Source organism: Populus nigra, chromosome 18 (assembly GCF_951802175.1).
Source record: "Populus nigra chromosome 18, ddPopNigr1.1, whole genome shotgun sequence".
NCBI lineage: Eukaryota > Viridiplantae > Streptophyta > Magnoliopsida > Malpighiales > Salicaceae > Populus > Populus nigra.
This window is the reverse complement of record NC_084869.1, coordinates 7,951,288-7,970,380: the sequence shown is the minus strand read 5'-3', so window position 1 is coordinate 7,970,380 and position 19,093 is coordinate 7,951,288. Positions and strand designations below refer to the sequence as shown.

The 19,093-nt window shown below is 28.9% G+C and overlaps 1 protein-coding gene across 1 annotated transcript; it reads left to right on the top strand.

Annotated features, from left to right (window-relative positions):
• Positions 1-1,530: 1,530 nt before the first annotated feature.
• Positions 1,531-4,305, top strand: LOC133677783 (GDSL esterase/lipase At1g74460). Its single transcript, XM_062099904.1, has 5 exons — positions 1,531-1,903; positions 2,116-2,246; positions 2,365-2,604; positions 2,737-2,986; positions 3,919-4,305. The coding sequence occupies exons 1-5, from the start codon at positions 1,663-1,665 to the stop codon at positions 4,188-4,190; spliced, it is 1,134 nt and encodes a 377-aa protein (XP_061955888.1). The 5' UTR covers positions 1,531-1,662; the 3' UTR covers positions 4,191-4,305.
• The last annotated feature ends 14,788 nt before the right edge of the window (positions 4,306-19,093 follow it).

Sequence of the window (19,093 nt, the reverse complement as noted above, 5' to 3'; positions counted from 1 at the left end):
TCTTTATGTATTCTTTTAACGTTAAAAAAAATCAAATGAACATACAAAAAAGAAATAAAACAAAAGAACTAGAAGAATATTTTCTTATAATATGCCCTCTAATAAAAAAAATGTTACTTTCTTCTGTATTTTTTCTAGTTTGTTTTTCTATCTTTCCCCTTCAATAAATTACTTATTAAACAGTCTCGATTGTATATTTACATTAATTTTCTTTCATTTATAGGATATAAATGCATCCATATTGTATTATTAAAAAATATATAATTATTAATATCACTTTTTTATTCAAATAAGTGATAAATAATAATTTATTATTGTTGTTGTTTTTATTTATTATATTTAGTTTTCCTAGTCATTGTGTTTATAAACTTTTCATTTAATTCTGTTACCACGAAGAAATAAGTGAAAAGAAAAGGTATGAAGATAAAGGAAACAAAATTTAGAGAAATTTATAATTTGTTTTAGTAATCTTCCTTTATAAAAAAATAAAAAAATATTGGAAAAAAGGTATTTATAAAAAAGAAAGAAAGAAAAAGAACCAGCATAAACACGTTGGGCTTGGTAGAAGGTCTGCACACGCATGGGCTACAGTACATCAGGCCCCACCTTGAAGAAAAATTAATAAAAAAAGAGAGAGCTCTTGAACGACAAAAATGATGCGTCGTCCACGGTTCCTTATTCTTCATTCCTTCATAATCTAGCGGTGTTGTTGAATTTCGAAAACCTTTTATTTTGGTTTATTTTCCACCAAAGACACACCTACACGCTCGCTCATCGAGGCGTGTTGTTGTACTGTGGTGTGTTTTTTAAACCTAAAAATAAATTCTCAACAACTATTCGATTAATAATTTTAATTCCTTTCTTCTACATCTAAAACTTCAAATTCACACGTTTTCTAGTTTCGATAATAAAAATGTTTAATTTATATATTTATGAATTTATTTTGCTTCATCAAAAGAAAAAGAAAAGCTTATATAGCCGATGAAAGGTTTTTCATTTAATGTTTTTTTTTTCGTGAATTAATATAGGTATCCGGACTAACTTACGTACATATCGATTAATCCTATGGGATCTGAAGTTAACAATCATGTAAGTCTCTAGTAACCTTAAGGTTTATGAAACTCGAATTAATGACATGTAAAGAGTAAACTCAAGACCTGACCAATTAAACTATACCCTTCAGAATTAATTTAATTTAATGTTATTTTTAGGCAGTGTAGTGTGAAAAGAAAACGACTCCCTCGCCCTTTTGTTTTTAATGAAGGACAATATAGTAATTGACCAATCAGAGAGGCATTTCAAGGGCTTCAAGACATAACATGGGTATCCAGAAGCCACCATTACTTAAAGTACACGTGTCATATAATAAGAGAGAGAACAACTTCTGATGGCGATGTAAGTTGTAACAAACCAGAACTCCAAGGAGTACGTGGTCGTTGTAGTAGGTTTGGGTCAGTGTAACAATTTGTTCATCAAACAATATCTACCCTCTGACTCACAAGATATCCTCAGTAGTTACAACGCCTTGCAAAAAATCTTTAGAATCTCACTCTGGCATTTGTTTAAATCAAACCCTTCATGGTGATATTTCAAATCATAATATTCTGAAGAACCGGGAAAGACACCAGTAATTACTCGAGGTTGCCTTAGCTCTGTGAAGAAATGAAGTTCGGGGTTGCCTTAGCGATATGGGTGGTGGTGGCTGTCCTCGGAGTTACGATTGATGGAGGTGAATGCAAGATTGTGCAGTTCATTTTCGGAGATTCACTCTCGGATGTCGGCAACAACATGTACCTGAGTAGGAGTCTTGCTCAGGCGAGCTTGCCATGGTATGGTATAGATTTTGGCAATGGACTGCCTAACGGCAGGTTCACCAATGGGCGGACGGTTGCTGATATAATAGGTAACGTCAAAAGAGCTCACCATGCATGCATGCCAACTATATACTTTATTTAGCAGTAGGCCAGCGCGCAATCATTTAATGATTAGATACTGCAGCTATACATTAGAATTTGTTGTCATTGATCGAATTAAGCTAGAAAGAAGTGTTTTCTTTCAGTTTACTCATAATATATAGTTCCCTGATAATAATTCGTGTATATATATATATGGCAGGTGACAATACTGGGCTACCGAGACCACCTGCTTTTCTAAGCCCATCTTTAACCGAAGATTTGATCCTGGAAAATGGTGTAAACTATGCATCTGGAGGTGGTGGCATTTTGAATGAAACTGGTGGCTACTTTGTAAGTTAATCAATTACTAGGAGTGTACATATATGTTTATATAAACACACACAAACACACACGCTAGCCCTAATTAAGACTTGCAAATGTTTAAATCCATATAACTTAATTTTGACAGATTCAGAGGCTTTCTCTCAATAAGCAAATTGAGTTATTTCAAGGAACGCAGCAGATGATAATAAGCAAAATTGGGAAAGAAAAATCAGACGAGTTTTTCAAAGAATCCCAATATGTGGTTGCATTAGGAAGCAATGACTTCATCAACAATTATTTGATGCCAGTTTACAGCGATTCATGGAAGTACAATGATCAGTCTTTCATTGATTATTTAATGGAAACTCTTGAAGGGCAGCTAAGAGTAAGTCGAGTGCTCCAAACGTGTTTGATTTGAATTTTAAGAATCAGAGAGAATACTTGTGAAAATTAAGAAGATATATCCTCATCTGTCTTTCAGTTTCAAAGGGTACTTAATTTTGTTAATCTTGTACAGAAATTGCATAGCTTCGGAGCACGGAAGCTGATGGTTTTCGGTCTGGGACCAATGGGCTGCATCCCTCTCCAAAGGGTCCTGAGCACAACCGGAAAATGTCAAGAGAAAACAAACAAACTAGCTATTGCTTTCAATAGAGCTTCAAGCAAGTTATTAGATAATCTGTCCACCAAACTTGTAAACGCTAGCTTCAAATTTGGAGAGGCTTATGATGTTGTTAACGATGTCATCAGCAATCCAAACAAATACGGTGCGTGTGCTTCATCCCTTTCTCTCTAGCTCAACTCAATTTTACTCTGCCAGTCGTAGCAGGCTTATGATCTGAAGTTGTCCATTAATTACTCTTTTTAAAAACCAATCCTGAGGAGTCTATCGAAGATTCGTTATTTTGGATAATTAATCCAACGACGAATTTAGAAAGACAATTAAATCGGTAAAATGTATAATAAAATACTCAGCCTTTTCTCAGAAAAATACCACAGAGGCCATCCTGAACATGTTGTAGCAATTTCCAAATTGATACTTATTTGAATGTTCTTTAATTTTGGTCGTTATATATTTCTTTATATAATAAAGTTTATTCTTTGTAATGAATTTTTTTAGCAACTAGATTCTTGCATGATTGATTGCTCTAATTAATCATGTGCTAATTTAGTATAATATTGTTTTAGTATAATTAATGCTTGTAATATAATGAATTATTACAATTAATCATAACGTCGTCCATGACATTGCGATTCTATTTAAAATTACTCATCTAAACATATAAATTGTAAATGCAATGAACTATTAATTAAATTCCGTAATCCATTATATTCAACAAAAACATACTGTAAAATTTGATATTTGATTTACGTAGATATTAATTAATCCCTATATATCAAAGTTAAAGTGAAGTGGAAACATATATTAATATAAACGGGTTGGCTGATTTTATTTATGCATTTTATATAAAGAAATTAACCTATTAGTTTTGAATTATATAATAGATGATAATCTTGTTATATTACACTAAAACTAAATAAACTGGTCTCGACAAATTTAAACCTAGTTCATTAATTGTCTTGAAAGCTGGCTAGCTGCCATTGCGGCAACGAAGCTTTAAAGACAAGACAGTGAGGAAATTAGAAAAAAGTAGCTTCGGACGTTTTACATGACAAGTTCTGAGTTTCATGTTTGTAGGATTTGACAACGCGGACTCGCCATGCTGCTCCTTTGGGCAAATACGACCTGCTCTTACATGTCTTCCGGCATCGACGCTGTGCGAGGATAGAAGCAAGTACGTGTTTTGGGACGAATACCATCCATCAGACAGCGCAAATGAGTTGATTGCAAATGAACTTATCAAGAAATTCGGATTTACTCGTGTCGACGGCACGAATGCTCCACCACCCTCAGCACCGTCGCCTGTTACTGCCCCGTCACCTGTTATTGCCCCGTCACCTGTGGGATAAAATATCACTGTGTTTTCTTTTTCTTTTTAATTTATTTTATTATTTCTGCGAATTTATCGTACATTCAATAATTATAATAAAATTGAATGAGTGTTTGTTATTGTAATGTGAGATGTTTTTTATAAGTGTTTTTTATTTAAAAATATATTAAAATAAATTTTTTAGATTTGTTCTTATTGTTAATCTTATTATATTAAAATTATTAAAAAAAACTAAAAATATGAATTTAATGCTTGTATTCACATACCATCATGTTAACAAGTAACTTATTAGCTTTTCACTGGATACTTAAGAATCAAATGTTTATTATTTGAGATATTTATTTTATTAGTAAAAAAATCTCAATATATATATCTATCCAATTTTCTTTTTTTATTATTTTTAATAAATAAAGTATCAAGTTTAATAGCTAAGAAGGCTTAAATTGGTTTATGATGTGTTAGGTGGTGCTCTGCCTATCAAAAAAAGAACAAGAAGAAAAGAATCACTATACTATAGAATATAATATTATATAAATATTAAAGATAAATTAATTCTTACTCATATAAATATACTAATATTGATTGGCTATAAGACATATTAAAACTAATAGTTAGTATATATGTTATATAGCTAATTGGTTACTTATACGTGACATTAACTTTATTCATATAAATATATTTAATTTTAATAAAGGATTTATTTATATATTCATTAAATATTTAATTAATGAATTTAATATTTGATTAATGAATCTAGAGTAAAGATAAAGTTATTAGGATTGAAAAGATTTGCAAAGAAAATTATAAAATTATTATAATTATGAGATTCTTATTGTATCAAAGCATTGTTTCTAAATGTTCCTGGTTAATACTTTATTAAAACTTGATATTAATTAGAGCTATTAAGACTAATATAAATTATGTTCTTTCCTTTATGAAAGGAAACAGTTTCTCTCATAAGATGAAGTATAAGGAATCCGTAAAACTTATATGTAGGTGTTTATCATATGACATGTACATTGAACTGACCTGCATGAAAATTCAATATAAAAAGATCACATGTGTCTATAGAAAGACTCACGTTATGGTTGTATAAGTGATTTTTATACTTAAGATCACTAAGTTATTTTATATAGGGAATGCTATGCTTTGATTCTGTTATACGTTGTTCTAATCAAGGTTAACAAATGAGCATATATTGGGTATAATATGAACTATATGAAAGTGTTTGAGTAATCAATAGAGGATTCATCACCCTAAGTGAATTAAAATGGTTTGATGATGTGGAAGTTTTTGCGGGTGATTTTACCGACAGAATGACCGAAAGATTCAAACCGGGATCTCCGTACAGTAACGTGACCAATTCACCATCAGAATAACCAATGGAATCACTGACAGATTATAGTGCACTAACTTGGTCGGGCAACTATTTCTTTCCTTTTCCTTTCCCTATTTGAACACTTCATGTGCCTTATTTGTGCTTTAATCAAAGGAAAATTGGTATTAAATGGAGGATTTAATAAAGACTAAAGGGCTAAATTGAAAGAAAAGGGATTGGCTCAGAGAGGATAGAATTTGGACCCTAACTGAAGATTTATTATCGAATTAGGGATTTAATTGAATGAAAATCAAGACCTAATTGAATAGTTATTAATGAATTAGAGATTAAGTTGAATGGTTTAAATGATATTTAGGGCTTAGTTCAAGAGTTTTAATTGAAGTAGAGACTAAAGATTTTTTTTTTTAAAAAAAAAGATTGGCATGCATAAACGAGTAAAAAAAATGTTGTCGCTTTGAGTAACGTGTATGGTCATCTATTGCCTCTAAATGAGATTTTGTTTGGTGTTTAGAATCATCTTTATGTCCCCGTCCTCCCTAAGTGTTGTGTACGATAATTATCCATATTGTGATGCATGAAATGAAATTCACAGTGTTTTGTGAGGAAAGTTACAATACTTTCCCCACATGATTAAGCTTTATTATAAAATTAAATTCTAACAGTTTAATATTAAAAAAATAAAATCGACAAAGATAATTTTGGAAAAAAATATTACAAAAAAAAAAAGAAAACACAAAAGAAACTGGAAAAAAACCATGTGTAGAAAAACTTTAGCAATCCATAGTGTTTTGTGAGGAAAGCTACAACGTTTTCCCCACATGATTTAGCCTTACTTATATTTACATGTAATTGTAATTCTTAGCTAGCTCAATATTTAAAAAATAAAATTGACAAAGACAATTTTAGAAAAAAACATAAAAAAAAAATAATGTGGAAAAAAATATTGTAGCAATTTACAGTAATTTGCAAGGAAAACTATAGTGTTTTCCCCACATATTGTAACTGTAATTCTTAACCAGCTCAATATTAAAAAATAAAATCAACAAAGATAATTTTGGAAAAAATAAAAAAAAACAAAAACAAAAAAACTCCGTGGAGAAACACTATAGCAATCCAATATATTTTAAAGGAAAAAAATTTACTAAGCTAAATTTTTAACTAGCTCAATATTAAAAAAGTAAAATTGACAAAGATAATTTTGGAGGAAAAAAAACAAATAAAAAAGGGAAAGTATTGTAGAAAAAAAAATATTGTAGCAATCCACAGTAATATGCGATGAAAGCTACAATACTTTCTCCATAGATTTTAGCTTTATGTATAATAAAATAGAAAAACCATGTGAAAAATATTGTAGTAACCTATAATATTTTAAAGAAAAAAAATTACACAACTAAATTTTTAACTAGCTCAATATTAAAAAAGTAAAATTGACAAAGATAATTTTAGGAAAAAAAATAAAAAAAAGAGAAAGCACTGTAGCAATCTACAGTAATATGTGAGGAAAGTTATAGTAATTTCCCCACATGTTTTAACTTTATGTAAAATGACTTTTTTTTTTTCTGAAATTATTGTTTTTAACTATATGGGATAAACGATAACAAAATCAAGTTCAATTAAGGCCCTGTTTTTTTGTTGGAACTAATTTCATTTTGGAAAGTGAATTATGGAAAAGTTAATTATTTTCCGATGTTTGGTTGTGTAATGGAAAATAAGTTGGAAAACATTTTTCAGTGTTTGGTTATATCATGAAAAATTAGTTTGAAAATAACTTATTAATGTTTTTTTTTTCAAGTTTATTAAAATAATGAGGAACAAATCTTACAAATTAAAAAGTTGAATGAGAATGAAATTGAAAAAAAATATAATTTCATAAATTATCTCAAATAAAATAAATAATAATAATAAAATAATAGAGATCAAATTTAACAAATAAAAAAATTGAAAAATGAAGAAATTAACATAATAATAATTACCATTTCATAAATTATTTCAAATAAAATAAGTAATAATCAAAAGAATGAGGACCAAATTTGATAGATAAAAAATTTCAATTAAAAAATAATAAGGGAAAAACAAATAACAATTATAAAAATGAGGACCAAAATTAATATAAAAATTAAATTCTAAGGGATGAAATTGAAAAAACAATATTCAAAACAAAATATATATAACAATAAAAAATTTGAGAACCAAATTTGATATAATCAGCAAATAATATGACATTTTTAAATTTTTCACAACTTCCGAAAAGTATTTTCCGTCCAAAATAAAAGGAAAACACTTTCCTGGAAACAAAGCCAAATTTTTCTTTGATCGGAAAGTGTTTTTCGTTGACCGGAAAGTGTTTTCCGTTGACCAACTTTCCTAATGACAAATAAACACAGGAAAGTTTGGAAAGTGGTTTCCCGGAAACCATTTTCCGGGAAATAAACGCATCCTAAAAAGAAATAAAATCCCAACAAACTTGTAAATTGAAACAACTTGGGTTATCCTAACAAATAGATAAACTATTTTAACCTTGTATAAAGGTAAAATGAAAAGAAATAAATTACAAAACTTAATTTTCAATTACATCAATATTAAAAAAAAATAAACAAAAACAAATTTAAAAAAATAAAAAAAGTGAAAAAAATAATAAATTTTTTAAAAAAAGTGAAAAAAAAGAAAAAATGCAAAATAAAAAAGTAAAAAATAACAAAAAAGAAAAATATACTGTAAATTACTTTTGTAATCTACAGTGTAATGGGTATGGGTGAATATTAAATTCCACCATCCTTTCACTTTTGTATTAATAATTAATTAATGTTAGCATTCCTACGCTTCGCCTCATGTCCATCAAATTTTTTTATACAAAAAAAAACATAATTATTGTCAACATATTTTCTAGCAAAAAAAAATTTTGGTTGTGAAATTAAAATTTTAAACGCACGATATGTGATATTGTTCCACAAGAGCCATTAAAGTTCTTTTAATTATTTAAATATATGATGATATTTTTATATATAAAAAGAATAATAATTTAAATTTCATTTATTAGGGAGTGTTTGTTATTGAAATTATTTTTTAAAGTATTTTTCAAACTATTTTTTACCTGAAAAAATATTAAATTGATGTTTTATAATTTTGATGTGATAATATTAAAAAAAAACAAATATTTAAAAAATTATTTTAATACATTTTCAATTGAAAAACACTTTTAAAAACACCTTACACCGTATTAACATGCTTAATATCACTTACCACTAAAAAAATAAAAACTTTGCTATTGTTATATGTTATTCATTATATAAAAATAATAAAATTCCTGGACAATTTAAAATAAGAGTAAAAAATGTATTTTTATAATTAAAATCTCTTTATTTTATTAACATGCTTTATTTTTTCTAGTAATTTTTTATCATAATATTTGTTTTTTAGACAGCATCATAAAAAAAAAGTTTTGATTAAAAAATAGCATTTTGACAATGTTGAGGCAAATGTATAAAAAAAACATAAAAATAATATATTGTGCAAGGGTTGTCTTTGGGGAACTCTTTGATATCATTGTTAAAATCAATCTGGCCTGATGGGTCAACCAGGAGGACCCTCAACTTTGTTTGGCTTTGATTTCAAATTAAATCATGTAAAAGTTGATCTGATATAACCTAGTCGATTTAATAGATCCAACTATGATCCATTCAAAACCTAGTTTGACTAAAAAATTTCTAGATGTTGGTTTTTTGTTTAAAAACTATAAATACTAACATGATGACGCTCTAGGTGGACTTGAGTCTTTATGTATGACCCCGATAACTTGATTGACTAAGCCAAACCTCAATATGCTTTTATAAAAAGAAAAATAAAAAACAATGTTAATCTAACATTTTCTTTATAAGATAATATTGGAACGATGATATATTGGATAGACTTGAGTTAAATTGAGATAAACCTGAATCAAACTGGTTTAATTTACCCAACTTGTGACCTAGATCATAACCCTTAGGTTTAATGACCTTATATTTTAGAATCTATATATTTTTTGTCTAATTGAAAAATTAAAAATTTTAAAAACAAGAGCCTCATATTAATTAGAATTTAAATATAAAAAATTGACGCAAGCTAAAAATACATTAAAAAAAGCATTTTAATTAATTTTTTAAAGAAAACAAAATATAAGCTACACATTGATGGGCTTAGCAAATTAGACCCATGTGCCTAAGCACGCCTGGGCTTGGAAACCGAGGCTCATGCACTTGGTTTGATTTCCTTTCTTTTGCATTGGGATGAAAGACAAGTCATCCACTCTTTTATTTCAAAACAAAATGATATGTTGTCTTGAAACCAATTTCCAGCCATCATATAGGTGTTTGAAAAATTGAGGTCCATTTTTTTGGGTTGGGTTTTTGCTATGGAAGAGTCAAATGGTTGCCTTTGTACTTTGTAATAATGACAAAGAAAATAAAGGATACATTATGGTTCACTATTTGTCTCAAAGCACTTGCAAACTTTGGATAAAAGTTAACTTTTGATGATGTTGTAGTTGAGAATGAGACTATTCAAACATGAGCATGAAGCAACCACTATTAATGAGCCTAGATCATTCATAGTAAATGACATAGACATAGATAAATAGATACATAGTTATGTTGATATATTTTAGGATTTCAATTAAAAAAATATTACATTGTTTAAATATTTCATATTTTATATCCATGTATGTATGCTTATTTATTTGCTTTCGTCTCATGAAAAGATTCTCATATATAATAGCTCATAAATATGGTTGGTGAAAATAGTTAAGATGTGTGTTTTGTGTGGTAAACTTGAAGTTACTTGTGATTACCAACTGTGAGAACTATTGCGTTTGGTTATTATAGTTATTGTGGTTATTTACAAGTATTTTTAAGCTGTATAAAATTTTAGGTAGTACCAATGAAAAAAAAACTCTGCTGAAGTTTGGTTAAATTTAGATAATTTCTTACTCTTTAAGGCTGTGTTTGTTTCCCGAAAACTAGTTTTCGGGAAATCACTTTCTAAACTTTCCTGTATTTGTTTGCCATTAGGAAAGTTGGTTAATAGAAAACACTTTCTAATCAAAGAAAAATTTGGCTTGATTTTTAGGAAAATGTTTTCCTTTTATTTTGGACGGAAAACACTTTCCGGAAGTTGTGAAAAATTTAGAAATGTCATATTATTTGTTGATTATATCGAATTTGGTCCTCAAACTTTTGATTGCTATATATATATATATATATATATATATATATATATATTATTTTGAATATTGTTTTTTCAATTTCATCCCTTAAAATTTAATTTTTCAATTGCTATATAATTTTGGTCTTTATTTTTATAATTGTTATTTGCTTTTCCCTTATCATTTTTTTAATTGAAATTTTTTATCTATCAAATTTGGTCCTCATTCTTTTGATTGTTACTTATTTTATTTGAAATAATTTATGAAATGTTAATTATTATTATTTTAATTTCTTTATCTTTCAATTTTTTTATTTTTTAGATTTGATTTTTTTTATTATTTATTTTATTTGAGATAATTTATGAAATTATATTGTTTTTTCAATTTCATTCTCATTCAACTTTTTAATTTGTAAGATTTGTTTCTCATTATTTTAATAAACTTGAAAAAAATAAAATATTAATAAGTTATTTTCCAGCTCATTTTCCATGACATAACCAAACACTGAAAAATATTTTTCAACTTATTTTTCATTACACTACTAAACATCGAAAAATAATCTATTTTCTTGGGATTCACTTTCCAAAATAAAACTACTTTCCAATAAATAAACGGGGCTTTAATTGAACTTGACTTTATTATTATTTATCCCGTATAGTTAAAAAAAATAGTTTTAGAAAAAAAACTCATTTTACATAAATTCTGTTGTGATTTTTAGTTTCATTGGCTACTTGATTTTGGTTGGTTGGTTGGATGTGGTGGTTACTAGAATTCTCAAATAATTAATTTATATTATGGTTTTGAAACATAATATTTAATCGATGTTATGTTTTCAATCAGGTCTTTTTTATATTATTTCATTAAATGTTATGTCTCAAAATCATGATAAACAGAAATTATATTATTTCATAAAAACTTTTTATAAATGTGTTTAATTAGAAAAAAAAAAGAGTTTCTATGCTAATAGCACTAAATAGCCCAATTAGGAGATGTTTAGATGGTTTGCATTAGCTTTTGCGTAGCAGATGCGCAGCGCATATGTGTGTGTGTGTGTGTGTATTGTGTGTGTGTGTGTGTGTGTGCAAGCATAAATGAAAGAAGGGCAAAGAAAACCCTAATCCTCTGTCGCTGGCCGCCTCATTTTCTCTTAGCCACGTTGTTCATTCCTCTTCCTAAAATGGCTTCTCCTTCAATTTAAAAAAAATAAAAAATTAAAGGAGAATCCAATATGAAATGAGAAGCTATTTTAGGAAGGGAATGAATACGGTGTCGGTGTTATAAGAGATAAAATTATAAAATTTTGGCATCAATGTGTCTGTTTCATTCAGGTGAATAAATTTTCCACATCATTTCATTTTATGTGTATTTCATATCTTCTAATTATAGTGCAATTGTTTGGTTGGAGTTCATATTGTTTTATTTGATTGGTATGTATCTGAGATAACTTCAGTAGTTTTGATTCCTGAAGAGCACGATCCTATGAGTATGAAGCAGTTCAGACCTATAAGCTTGTACGACGTTAGTTATAAAATCCTGATGAAAGTTCTGGTTCAACGTATTCGACCTATGCTTGAGCAGTTGATTAGCCCTTTCCAAAGTGCTTTTCTCTCTGGGCACGTAGGTTTGGCTAATGTTGTGCTGGCTCGGGAATAAATGCACTCTATTAGTCGAATCAAGAGAAGATTGGGTTCATTTGCTCTGAAGATTGAGTTTGCGAAATGATAGCGTTGATTGTTGTTTTTACACATTAGACAGTGATTGTGTTTGGATTTCCTCCATCATATGTTCGACTGATCATGTTTTGTGTTTCTAACTCCTTGCTGTCAATCATTTGGAACGGTTCTAAACTTCCATTGTTTTCAACCTAAAAGTGACCTTAGTCAGGGAGATCCTAATTTTTGAATCTTTTTGTTCTGTGAATGGAGAAACTGTCTCTGCTTATTGAAGGTAAAGAAACAACTCAGAAATGGAGGCCTCTTGTGGTCTCAAATTTGTGGTATGGCTATTTCATATCTTCGTTTTGCTTCTATTAAGAACCTGTTTGGGATGGTTGGCCGCATTCCCAAACAAAGCCTAAATTTTGTTGAGTTGTTAAGGAGACTATGGATCAATTCTGTGCTAGTTCTGGGATGCTGGTTAATGATGCTAAAACGTGATCTTCTATTTCTCCTAATGCATGCTGTAGACATAAAGAAGAGCTGAGACAGAGATTGAATTTTTCTTTCACATCTGATCTTGGGTTGGGTGTGCTCTTGATTATCAAGAGCAGTAAGGAGTCCTTTAAGCATATTTTAGAGAAAATTCACTGTAGACTTGCTGGTTGGAAGTGAAAATTGTTGAATAAGGCAGGCAGGCACTCTAGTTCAATCTACCATTTCTACTATTCATCTTTATACCATGCAATCTGCCTGGTTACTGTCCCATTTCTGTAAGGAGGTTGATAAAATTGCTAGGGTTTTTCTTTGGGGATCTCCAGATGAGGGACACGGTATTCATTTGGTAAATTGGGATGCAGTTACTTTGCCAAAATATAGAAGGGGTTTGGGTCTGAGAATGACAAGAGATAATAAGATTGCCATGAAGGGGAAACTATGGTGGGATGCTATTCAAAGGGGAGATAAGCCTTGGTTTCATGTTTATACAAGAAGTATCTAGCCGAGGGGTCTCTTGTGTCTTATCGACCTTCACAGAGAGCTTCTCCGATACTGAAGGCTATTTCAAGGTGTTTTCTTTTCTGAAAGATGGTTAAACTTGGAGAATTGGTAATGGCCTGCAAGCCTCACTTTGGTTTGATAGGTGGATGACCAAGTCAGGTAGTTATACAACTAAGTCTGGCTATGATTTTATTACCCGAATTCCTTATCCTATGGAAGCAAATATTCACTGAAAGAGCTTATGGGGATTTGATATTCCCTAAAAACAATTCTTTCTGTGGCAGCTTGAATGACAGAGTTCCAACTAATGTGCTTCGTTTTAAGCTAGGAATGACTACTCTGTGTAGCAGATGTGGCGTTGAACAAGAGACAAAAGAGCTTAGGGGAATATAGTTCCAACTAATGTGCTTCGTTTTAAGCTAGGAATGACTACTCCGTGTAGCAGATGTGGCGTTGAACAAGAGACAAAAGAGCTTATGGGAATTTGATATTCCCCAAAAACAATTCTTTCTCTGGCAGTTTGAATGACAGACTTCCAACTAATGGGCTTCGTTTTAAGCTAGGAATGACTGCTTCTTTGTGAAGCAGATGTGGCGTTGAACAAGAGACAAAAGTGCATGCTTTACATGATTGTCTGCGGGCTAAAATGATGTGGCAACAATTATCTGTTTCGACTTCAATCTAATTTATTCTCATCCACTTGGTCAGACTGGATTCATGGTAATTGTGTTTGATTGAGATTTTCAATGGGAACAACGAAGGCTATGCTTATTGATGTGTTGCGTTATTTGGTGTGCGATAAACAAAGAGGTCATTAAAGGGAGCAGATGGCTAATTGGTTTTACAGTCAAGATTAATATGGATGGCAGAAATTCTGGCACATTGTCTCATGCTGGAACTGGTGGCACTTTTCCTGATGATGGGGGCAGCGGCTAATTGGTTTTTCAGGGTATTTTGGCTATGAAAACATCATGTTGGCTGAACCAGAAGCAATCAGAGAAGGACCGACGCTGGTGTGGATTAAGGTATTCGCCATGCTATTGTGAATTCAGATTCTCTTGAGGCAGTGCTAGCTGCTGCTGTTGGTGTACAATAACGACACTTCCTCCCCCTAACTTTGTTTCCGATTTCTAGTATCTTTGTCAAGAGGATTGGAATGTTGTGATATTTAGAGGTTATAAAAGTTTTGTATGGATTGCATGCAACTAGATAACATAAGCTTGCAATAAAGTTTAAAATAAGGTCCTATATATTAGCACATATATAAAACAATTGTTATATATCAACTAAGAGAAAGTAGTATAAATAAAATACTTGGCACATAAATTTGATTGAGATAAAATGTTGTTGTAAAGAATCAATTTTTTTTTTCTTGGAGCTTTATTGTTTTTTGTGTAAATTCTAACAACAATACTTTGTTCACATACATTTCTAAACAAGATACAAGAATTCCAGGAAACATGACTTAAAATTCTCTGAGAAGAACAAGATCCTAAACTCTATAACAAAGGGAGTGAGAACAAAATATCAAGTAAAGCTTGAGACAAAAGTAAATTTAAAATCACTAGATAAAGAAGGCAAATCAGCTGTCGTTAAAAATCTCCTTTTTAACTTTTTTTTATATTGATTTTTAAAATAAAAATTGATGCAAAACTAATTTTAGCAATTATTTACTTTAATTACCATAATAAAAAAGACAATTAACCTCATATTTGTTTTTTTATCTTGAAAATCTAATATTTAATATATAAATAAAACTATTCAAGTTAAAAAAAAAACCCGAGGCATGTGGCTCGGGGCTCGAGTTCCTTGAGCAAGCTGAGCTCGTACCGAGCCAAGCGACTTAAGCCCAATTTTATTTTGCTTAGGCTTATTTATAACCCTTTAACTTTTAATTATATAAACCATAAGAAAATTTTGTATTCATAAAGGATAGAGGGTTTTAAGGTTTAATAAAAACATGGTAGCTAAAAGTTTTTTTAGATTAATTTTTCATCAACCTATAATTTGTTTTAATTATGTAAATGCTTCATGTTAAAGAATTTTTGTTGGAGAAAATTTTTCAATAAAATTTTAACTCTAAAGGTTAATAGATCTTAATTTTAATTTGACATCAAATATGTTTATTCACCATGTTTTTAAAATAAATTTCTAACAATCCTCCTCGTATATAAAAATTATCTAATCAATGTACAAAGACTCTTGAATATTCATAGAGAGATAATAATTTGAATGATTACTATATTAAGATATGTAGCTTTTGTCTTTGAACCTATTTTAGTGAAATTCTATCAAATTTATGTAGCTAAGTAGTAAACACAATGTCTTAAACCATATAGTCTTCTATGCAAATCAAGATAATAGTACTCATATAGTTTTCTATTTAGAGATTTTTTTTGGTTATCATGGTTATTTTCATTTTGACTTTGAACAACTTACAAATACATAATTGCTCAAGAATTTAGTATTTTTGTAAATTCTAAAAGAAATGATTATATTTCTCTCTTATTTAAGTAATTTTTCATTAGGAGTATTCAATTATACTACACTTGGTATACCAAGACATAAAAATCACTAAGAGCACAACTCACCTTTTATCATGCTTCTTCTAAAACTTTTTTTTTTTTTTATCATGGGAATAAACACGAAACAATAATTTTCAAGTGCTACTAAGAATATTATATAACTTAGTTTTTTCTTTAAACCTAGATCATGAAATCTTCAGTCAATTAGATAGGGTTACAATCATTACACCTTTTCATCTTTAAAGGCTTTAAACCATTTTCCTCAGTAAATTATACACAAGCTTCCTCAATAAACCTTTTAGTTAATAGATCTGCAATATTATTCTTTGACTTTATATAGTCAATGCAAATTATCTTATTCGAGAGTAAATATTTAACATTGTCATATCTACAATGTATACGTCTAGACTTACTATTATTTATATTACTTTGAGCCTTTCCAATTACTAATAGTTTGTCATACTGGACATAAATTATTGGCATGATTTTGGCCAATATAGAATATCCTTTAAGAAATCTCAAAGTCACTCGACTTTCTTTCCAGCTTTATTAGGAGCAATAAACTTTGATTCTATTTTGAATCTTACAATACATGTTTTTTTTATAGGAGTTTCATGATACAATTACTTTACTGAGTGTGAAGCCATATCCAATAGTAGATTCGAAATCTCTAGTGTTGGAAATCTAATTCACAACACTATATCTTTTAGTATCATTAGGTATCCAATGTAATGTATCTCATAGTTTAATGTGTATCTTAATTTTTTTAGTACCATATTTGTTGATTTTTAATAATCCTTGGACAACGGTAAATCTATTTAGTTTACTAAGTATGCGATATTTGATCTTGTGTAGTTCATAACATGCATCAAGCTCCTAATTAATCAAGAATACTTCAATTGGTTTGTTCTATTATCTTTATTTTTAGATAGATGTACACTTATGTCTATTGTTGTTTTGACAGTGCTATTGTCACCTTTAAATCTCAACATAATGAGATTGAGACAATATCGATCTATCAAATGTCCTAGTAATTTTTATTTCTAGTATGACATTTACAACTCCTAAATTTTTAATGTCAAACTTACTAGTTAATATTTTCTTAGTAAATTAAATAATGTAATCATTGATGCTCAAATTAGCATATCGTCCATATAAAAATATATAATGACATAAAATTTATTTGTGTTTTTTTTTTACATAAACACATTTATCATCTTCATTGATTTTAATCTCATATGACAATATAACCTTGTGAAAATTTTCATACCATTGTTTAGGTGTTTATTTCAAACTATATAATAACTTGACAAACTTATAGATTTTCTATTTTTATTCTTTTAAAACAAACCTCTTGGGTTGTTCCATATAAACCTTTTCATCAAAGTAACTATTTAAGAAAAATATTTTTGTATCCATTTGATTTATTTTAAGTTTATTAATAGTTGTGATGAAATTAACATTCGTATGAAAGTTGCTCTTGACACAAGTGAATAAATGTCAAAATAGTCCAAACTTTCTTGTTGTTTGAATCTTTTAAGAACAAGTCTTGCTTTGTATTTCTCAATAGTTCCATCAGCTTTTATCTTATTTTTTAAGATCCGCTTACATCTTAATGGTTTTACTTCTAGGTGGAAGATCCGCTAGTTCTCATGTATGATTGCTCATAATGGATTCAATTTCACTATTGATTATCTCCTTCGAATAAAAAACTTCAGGACAAGACATTGTCTTAGAGTAGGTCAAATGTTCATTTTCTAACAAGTATGTTTGAAAATTAGAAGCAAATAAATGGTTATTTTAGCCTTTCTACTCATTCTAAGCTCAATTTTATCATATTTTGATTGATGATGATTACTCGAGTTAGCTTCAATTATTTTTGTAAGTGAACAATTTTTGTATGCTTTATTAAATGGAAATACATATTCAAAGAATGTAAGATTCCTTGATTCTATTATAGTATTGGGATGAATGTTCTCAATACTTGACCCGTGCACAAGAAATTGATATACATTATTATTGTAATCATATTTAATAAAAATACAATCTATAATTTTAGGTCTTATATTGACTCTTTTTTTTCAGATCAAGTACCGTCATTTTTGTAAGACACCTCTATACTTTGAGGTGTTATAGAAATGTCTTCTACCTTTTTACAATACATATAGTGTTTTTACTGTCTTTTCATGAGGCATTTATTAAGTATATAATTGGCACCATGACAATCATCATTTCTTTTAATGTTTGGTTTTATAAATTCTGCAATGTCATTTTATTGAAGTGAATAAATAATAGTAGTTTGGAGGATAATACCATTTTAAAAATAGAATTTACCAAAAGTACTTTGCATTCTCCACATCTATCATTTTTTATTATCTTTATTTTCTTATTAAGTTGGTTTTCAACTTTATTGTTATAATATTTAAATATTTCAAGCTTCTCATATTTGCTTTTAAGCAAATAGGTATAATAATATCTTATGCAACCATTTATAAAAATAATATAATATCTTTTTTTCACTTTTAGTTTGTACAAACATTAAATCACCAACATTTGAGTGAATTAAATCTATAAGTTCATTAGTTTTTAATTATTTAAAAATAAGATTTTATAAATTTTGATTCAACACAAAATCACTTTTAGTTTATACAAACATTATTGTTATTATTAATATCATCCTTGGTTACAATAGTCCATCACTATAATATTCCTTTTTTACTACAAACATTTTATTTTTAGAGAGTATAAATATATCACTTTCAAACACCATCTTCAGACTATATATCCTAGAATTTATATTCTAGTTTCAAATCTAGTTTGTTGTAGCTCATTCTAATTTGATTGAACTAAGTGGTCATAACTTGTATTGTCTTGTTGAGTTCACAAGGAGCCACCACTAACCTACAAAAATGTGATCAAACCAGATATGATGATGCCATTAGTTCTCACAAAGAGATAACCTTGATGCTATGATGGAGGTATGAAATACCAACATCCTCGCTAGTAATTTATAAAGACGGTGATGTTTAGAAAAGTGGCATAATTGTTAATTAATGGAACAGATATAAAATCTTGTTCCACTAGCTTGTCAATCTATATATTGCCTATTAAATACACTTGGGAATAAGTGTATAATGAGGCAACAACTACTTCTAATTAAATAGTGAAACAACATTCTTTTTCATCGTTAATTGCAAGTAACTGAGAATTAGAGTAAAACATAAAAAA

Coding starts and splice junctions, on each gene's coding strand:
- LOC133677783 (XM_062099904.1), top strand. CDS start 1,663: ATGAAGTTCGGGGTTGCCTTAGCGATATGGGTGGTGGTGGCTGTCCTC. Junction 2,605..2,736: donor CTCTTGAAGGGCAGCTAAGA/GTAAGTCGAGTG, acceptor AATCTTGTACAG/AAATTGCATAGCTTCGGAGC. Junction 2,987..3,918: donor CAGCAATCCAAACAAATACG/GTGCGTGTGCTT, acceptor TCATGTTTGTAG/GATTTGACAACGCGGACTCG.